The 7,856-nt window shown below is 44.3% G+C and overlaps 1 protein-coding gene across 4 annotated transcripts in view; it reads right to left on the bottom strand.

The window, feature by feature from the left end:
* Positions 1 to 7,856, bottom strand: part of NR5A2 (nuclear receptor subfamily 5 group A member 2) — a 103,992-nt gene that overhangs the window by 30,962 nt on the left and 65,174 nt on the right. For all 4 annotated transcript variants that reach the window (XM_019638042.1, XM_019638040.1, XM_019638039.1 and 1 more), the window contains one exon: positions 4,242 to 4,389. In XM_019638042.1, coding sequence (XP_019493587.1) covers positions 4,242 to 4,389 — 148 coding nt within the window. The remainder of the gene's footprint in view (positions 1 to 4,241; positions 4,390 to 7,856) is intronic.

The raw sequence follows: 7,856 nt of genomic DNA, 5'->3' as shown, positions 1-7,856 counted from the left end.
GCAATCCTGAGAAATAAGAACAAAGTCGGGGGGATCACGCTTCCAGACATTAGAACGTACTACAAGGCCACAGTAATCTAAACAGTATGGTACTGGCATAAAAATAGGCATATAGATCAATGGAACAGAATAGAGAGCCCAGAATTAAATCCAGGCATATACGGGCAGTTAGTCTATGACAAGGGAAGCAAGAATTTACATTGGGGTGAAGATAGTCTATTTAATAAATGGTGCTGGGAAAATTGGATGGATACATGCAAAAAAATGAAATGGGACAACCTCCTTACGCCATACACAAGAACAAATTCAAAATGGATTAAAGACTTAAATGTAAGACCTGAAACCATAAAACTCCTAGAAAAAAATATAGGGAGTAAATTTGCAGACATTACCCTGAGCAATATTTTTACTGATACATCCCCACAGGCAAGGGAAGTAAAAGAAAAAATGAACATATGGGATTACATCAAACTTAAAAGTTTTTTCACAGCAAAGGAAACCATCAATAAAACAAAAAGCGTATTCAGTAAAGATGGAAATTCATGTAAAGCGGTTCCCGGCCCGGCCCAAGGGAGGCTGGTCTTTCTGGTGACTGTTCCGGCGATGACTGTCCTAATTCCCACATCTCTGGGTCTGCGTAGGTGCTGCCTCAGTGTGTTGTGTGTACGGAGTACCTTAAAATACCAATCGGTGAGTTCACATGTCCCGGGGCAGGAGCGAGGTCGCGGACCGCTGTGGGGTGGGTAGCTCCCGACCCGCCACTGAGCAGAACAGGCTGGGCGAGTCGCCTAGTTTTGTTTCTTCAGCTACGAAATGGGAGGGAGGTGACCTTGTGGTCCCTTCCCTCCGAGAGGGAGAGACGAAGTGAGTTACCCATCTGTAGATATTATTGACCCTGTGGAAGAAAAGTGCTGCCGCGACTTCCGTTCTCTCTCGTTTTGGCATCTGACACTCTTAGTGTCATAAATTCAAACACAACCTAAATACTCATTGTCGGTACTAAATTCCATTTATTATCTTGTTCACAAAGAAGGGTTCTGTATAGTCTCATTGTCTCTATAAGTATCCCCCTCGCAGTGTGAAGACATACGTATCCTTACCGTCTAAAGTGAGAAAGATGTCAGATGCTGTAGCATTTATCCGTAGGATCTACGTGCCAGCCTCCCCCTCTTCAGTTTTGTGCTTGTATTTTTTTTCTAAACTGGTTTTCCCAGTTCCCATTACTTTGATTTAACCTAAAAGTGTTCTTTCCTTCACGAACATGGTAAATGTGTATGAGAAACCTACTCTGTGTTGGGTGGTTTGGCAGGAGCAGAGCAGGTGAGCCCTGCGCCCGTGGCCGTGGCCGTGACAGCCGACGGCCCTGCCTCCCTGGGAATGTGGGGCCGCCCTGGAGCCCCATCAGTGTCAGTCCCGGCTGTCGGAAAGTGGCCACAACGGGTGGGGAGGATGTCGTGCCTGCCTTACAGACCCCTCGTTTTCTTTTTCCAAAGCACGATTGTTAGAACCTGAAGGTGTCACCCGTCCATTTTCCAAACCCTTCCCAACGTGTGAGTCCAGTTGCGCAGACACTGTTTCTCTCTGGAGCATTCCAGCAGTAGCTCGGCACATGGTTTATATTTAAGACAAGGTGGCGGACTCCTTCGAGGTAGGGGATTTGGGGCCTGGCGCTGCAGAGCACCTGAACCGACCCTGGGATGAAGCGAACGACCCTTCGTCAGCTTTGCCCTTGGGCAACGCCCCGCGGAACTCACGCCCTCGCTGAGGAGTGTGGTCCCCCCACACGCCAATCCCCCAGGACACTGACTTCTGCAGTGGGTGGTGACAGATAGCACGTTTCCTTTCACCGGGCACTTGGGTCCCTCTTTAGAAGGAAGTGGAGTACAGACCAATGAAGAAACATTTAGCGTCTTATTTGGCCTCTCTTGGGTCATCAGCGTTAACTGGCCAACTTGGAATATCTGCTTTCCTGCCACGTTATCAATGGGCTCAAATTTGCTATCTCATAGTTAGGCAAGATAATAATAATAATAATAATAATAATAATAATAATAATAATAATAAAATACCCTCTGGGGTCATAACATATGAGGTTTCAGACTCGGGGGGCCGCCTGGCACCCGTGGGTTTGGGATGGCCGGTTCCAACCAGCTTTGGACTTGGGCTCGGCTCTCAGGATGGCCCTAGTATGGCTTCGTTCCCATCACAGGTAAAGCAGGCATTGGGGCTTAGCCTGTGTACCTAAGGTTAATCACCTACATACTTTAACAAAATGTTGATTATTTATTGTTTCTATGGGGAAAAAAGTTTTCCACTCATAAACTGGAAACTATGTGAACTTTCCTCCCTGTTACTTATTTCCCGCTCCTTTCAAAATAAACTCTTGGCCCAAACTCTTATTTGCCTCTCAGCTCTGAAAGCCACACTTTCCTTTCTTCTTCAAACAACAAACAGGCATCGGTTTTGGGGACATTCAGGCTAGTCAGTCACTGGTGCCTCAGCTCCTGAAATAGCCAAGCTTTGTGACATGAGGAGCGTGTGGCTGAGGCTGTGACTACCCGGCCTGACTGCTCAGGAAGGTAATTTGTGAGGTTCAAAGGGTGAAAGCACTTCAGAGCCCCCCGCCCGCCACCCCCACAGCACTGGCGGAGAATAGAATAATTTTGAAAAATGGATGAAGAAAAGATTAAAGTGATGAAAATGAAACATGGCTCATGGTTAATCCCTATCTCTTCACATGTAAGACAGTGACTCAACTAATTTAAAATACCATTGAAGTGAGATGACTCTCTAAATATTTTATCACTAAGATGCTGTAAGATTTCCTACCCATATATTACATTTTTCGCTTAATTACTGATCAAATGTACCAGTTGGAAAAACTATGATTTTGCCCTGAACCAGAATAATTTGTGTGATTCCAGCAAGCAGGCCTATGCTATCTTGCTCTTGATTTTCTAAAAAAAACTCTTCTTGGGCAAAAGACGGAGATTTACTTGGATAGAATTTCCTATTTATTGTAGTTAGGACAGAAACCACACAGGACCCAGCCCTGACATCATAAAGCTTTGAGCCCTGCGTCTATGAAATTCTGTTGTCTTTGTAAATTTTCAGTAACATTTCTTTTCGCTATATTTATCACATTTTCCAAAATATGAAAATGTTCTCTTTATTTTAAATGTTGACTATGTTGTGAAAAATTAACTCTGGTTCTATTACTTCAAACTGTCCCTTTATTAGCACCAGTTGTGCAGTGATGTCAAGAAGAATTTTAAAACCAAAGGACCAAGTTTGGAGAGTAGGCACATCTGTTTTACTTCGCAGTTTGTTGTAGTGCTTTATTTCTTAGGCTATGAATTCACAACTATCTTACAACTGAGGACTAAAGAAAAAACATATGCTGGGAAACCTCATTTCTGCATTTTTTTCATTCAAGGGAAGTTGCCTCCCTCAGCCATCTGCCAATAAGTAATAAATGGACTTGGCAAAAAGTTTATTGAAGTTGGCTTTATTAAGCCAACAAAATACAGAAATCAAGTATGGGACAGGCAGAAAAATCTGTTCCTTTGAAGTCAATAAAAATCCATCTCCTTAATCCTTTTTTTATTCCAAGCAGTGGTGATTTTTCTCAGCTGACTCACTGAGAACCTTGATTTAGCTAATCTGTCTTGTTTAGTTATCTTTCTTCTCCAAAGCTTTCCTAAAGAAGCATCCTTTCCCCTGACAGCCGTCATCTTTTAGATGTGCATCGTGGTTATAAACGCTTTCTAGCTAATCTTGATAGAGATTTCAGAAACAGGTTCTTAATTACTATCCATATTCTACAAGAATAGCAACAGCAGTGGTAGCAAGCTGAAACAAAGGACACATGGAGGCAACCAGCAAGGAGGCTAAAATTTGGTCCCATCCGTCTCCCCTAAGCTACCTCCCTTCAACCTTCTGTCATGGCTTCACGTGACTGCTGCCTGCTCACTATGTCCATTAAGAAAGAATGTTCAGGACTCGTCAAATAAGCCCTTTCCACACCCCCGCCTATCCACGGATGGGCGGTGAACCACGCAGACACACACACACACGAAAATACGTAGATTCCCCTTGGAAGCAGTCATGACTTGAAAAGAGGGGCATTATCCCGGCAGAACAGAAACCTGTGTTGACTTCAAGACCCTCACCATCCCCCACCAAAACCCGGCATTATCACGTAATGTTGGATCGTGTAGTATCAGAAAAGGATTTCTTACCTAAACTAAAAAGCACCAGGAATTTCAGACACACGAACTCCCGTTGATCAAACTGCAGAGAGCGGAGCTTTGCCACCAAGTCCTGAGCGTGACCCATGAGGTTGTTCAGAGTGGCCCCAGCTTGCGAGGCGATGATGGTGTGGTCCACCTATAACAGAGAAGCCGTGTGAGTGACCATCAGCCTCGGGGACAAGCACATCGCTGGAGACTTAAGGCAGGTCGCAGTGTAGGCCTGTGACAGAGGGACTGTCCCTGAGAGGGGCTGACATTCGAGGGTTTTAAAATGTGTCAGTTATTCGCATACATCTAATTGTTTTGACTAGATTTTACAGGTATTTATATATCTACTTTTTTCTGTTGTAAAATTATATTCTCACATAAGATTAAACATTTTAACTCTCATGAATAAAGTTCCAAGAATAGACTGTCATAAAAAATGAATCCGGCACGTTTTTGTTTGCACACAATATTAACTAGTATGCGATGAAAATGAAGGCAGGAAAGTGTTTCTATTTATATTTTATTGAGACTGTATTTTAGAGTCACTGCCGTTCAAGATTGCAGCTCGCGGGTGATGAAAGAACCACACTGATGATCCTTTAGCGTGCGGCTTCCTCAAAAGCTGCAACAATTAGTAACTGTTTTCATAGGATCGTGAATACATTCCTCTCTAAAGACAGCCGTGATCTTATTTATAAGAATGGTGTCTTGGTTGGGGAAACAAAATAAAAAAGGCTAATTTTATTCTTCATAAAGCTAAACAGATACTGATGTGCTGATCTTATTCCTGGAGACGTGAAAGTCCCGTTTATAACAACAGGTGACGACGTCGGGTGGCCGTCAGTGATGGTCAGGCTCTGGGGCTGCAGTCAGAGCCTGCTGGGCAGTCCTGGGGGTCCCCGCGCTCTGTCCTTTTTACCGAGAGCTCTCAGGCCACCACCGTCTTTTAGGCGCATCTAATATTTGCAGCAGCAGCAGATTTGTCTGGGAGGCAAGTCCTTGTCTGCCACTCACCAGGAGCAGGCTGTATTAAACTTTTATATTTATTGACATTTCATTACCATAATTGACTGCACTTGCTTCTCTAGGAGAAGGCATAGGGCTACCTCCTGAGCAGAACTGGTCCCCTGAGTAGGATTTGCAATTAAAAACAAGGCAGAATGGATTTTTTTTATTGTGTAAATATGATGAGTTGAATTTCCAGCTTTAACTAGAGAATACTGGGTGTACAGAAACCGGTTTTAAAGAGTGAGAAAAATTATGAGTCAGTGGAAAGACGACCCCCAAAGGTGTCAATCAGTTGCTATAAAGTCAACTATGCATGAAAAAGCCACAGTTAGCGCGTCTGCTAGGAGGGCCCCTGATCGAGCCCAGCCCTGCCCTGCCCGCTTTGTCGCTGAGCTGGCACCTGTCCACCACGTTCAAACATCAAGGGTCCTCAGAGCTCTGTGGCTTCTGTTTCTGAAGGTGTGGGAGACAGGGCCAGTGCAGAGGTCACCTGAGCCCTGAGCCAGGCAGGTAGACACCACGGAGCACATGGCGCTTTGCCTGGCACACAGGGGGACGTCTCCACACGCATTTCGCCAGCTCTCTGACTTAACAGCAGTGCCTGAGCGCTAAACCGTCTAAAACCTGTCCATGTTCTGATAGGAATATAAACCCTACAGAGACAAATGGGATAGAGTAGAGAGAGCGAGGGCCAGAGGTGGAAGGGACCTGATAGGGCACAGGGAGATATGGCCCATTGGGCCCTTTCCAGACGAAGCCATGTGAAGTCTCCATCCCTTAGGCCCTGATTTTTATAGAAGGCAGTTAAGCCAGATGCTCATAAGGTGGCTCCCACATTTGTGATTCCCAGGGGATCAGTGCAGTTGGGACCATCTGACCAACTTTAGCTTGGAGTCAATTTCTTAGTATGTACACAGCACATTTTAATAAAAAATGACTAGTTAAGCCCTAAATCTGGAGGTGTACTAAAATAAACCACACATGTTGGTATTAACTTTTTAATCATTAAGATAGGGTTAACTCAGCTCTGATACGTGTGTAGTTCTGACAGGTATCAGTAAGTTCAAACACTAGAACTTCGGACTGGGAAATGTAGTACATTGTAACTGGAAAGAACCTAAAGAATTAATTGCTTTATTGTTCAGATGGGTTAATTAAAAGTCAATGTGTGTGTAGTTCAAACAGGTGTGAAATAACAACCTCAAGTACTAGACGTTCATACTTGAGAACGTGGCACAGTGGGACCCAGAGCAACTGAACTCATTTCATAGATTGATTCTGTATCAGTGAGACAGGCTCCCAGAAATCAATTGGCATACCAACACCTTTATAGCTAGACATTTGTTTACAAGCTGATTTGAAAGCTCAAACATGCTTATTAAATGGAAGCTCTGATGCCGTTTCCTTCAAGGATAATTTATCAAATTGCAGCTGCTCTGAAGCAGGCACGGCGATTTATTCCTGGAAGCGCACACAGGGCTGCAACTTCCTGACATTTTATTACAAACATGATTATATTTTCCTTGTTGAATGCAGCGTTTGCAGTCACTTTAGAAGCAGCTGGCCTTGTCCTTTATGTACTTAGTAAAATTAATTTATTGCTCTTTTACATGTAATCTTTGTGCCGTTAAATTCAAGGCAGGTATTGAAGAAACACTCTACGCTGGTGTCCCCTTTGGATAAATTTCACTCATCATGAAGGTAGAAGCAGTTTTAGCTCAATTGCTTTTAGTTTCTAATAGCCGGATTTTTTGATGATTTGAAGATTGTAAGATGCCTGTCATTTCCCTACGATATACAATAATAGAAGATAATGAGTGAGTTGCCAGTAACGCTTTCCCTTGGGAAGATGTTACAGTGGCTGGTAATTAGCTACAATATGCAAATACTGAAAGCGACCCCGCTACAAAGTATTCTTGTTTTATATACATACAGACACATATGTTTTATGTGCGTTTAGTTTTGAAATGCTGGATAGAAATGAATTCTTGTCATCATTCCAAGATGCTAAATATATAGAATTGATTTGACAATGCTTACTATTACTGATAAGGTTATTTAGTATGTATTATATAGATTCTGGGTTAAAAGAATTAAAACTTAATGGCTGACTAGGTGTAAGTAGGAAAGTTGGTGTGAAACATGGACTCCCCACTCCCATTTGAGGTGTGGGGCCCGGGCTGCCGAGCACAGCGGGGCCGTTTTGGTTGCTGGCGCTCTGAAGGCACCATGAGAGGCTTCGCTTCTGCAAGCAGCCGCTGAGCACACACGCGCTAGCACCGTGCCAGCCTCTGGGCCTGGGGGCACTCGTGCTGTTTTATCGAACTTGCTTCTCTCTTCCATCTCCACGCAGCGGCTTCCCGGAAACCCCCTCGCTTTGTACAGTTCCGTCTGGCCCTCCTCCTCCTCTGCTGTAATCAACTCACATCATTTCCAGTGAGCTGCGTCCAGTAGGACAAAGCCAGCACATGGCCTTGCGTTCCTCGGCCTGTCCAGCAGAGCTGCCATAAAGCATCCATGCCTCACGTTGACACCGTTTGCTGTGTGGGGTCCCCTGTGTGTCAGGCCCGCGGCCTGTCTGCTGATCTTAAGACACTGCAAGTAAAC

The sequence above is a fragment of the Hipposideros armiger genome, unplaced genomic scaffold (assembly GCF_001890085.2).
Source record: "Hipposideros armiger isolate ML-2016 unplaced genomic scaffold, ASM189008v1 scaffold_37, whole genome shotgun sequence".
Taxonomy (NCBI): Eukaryota; Metazoa; Chordata; class Mammalia; order Chiroptera; family Hipposideridae; genus Hipposideros; species Hipposideros armiger.
The sequence above is the reverse complement of the archived record's forward strand: the minus strand, read 5'-3'. Positions and strand labels throughout refer to the sequence as shown.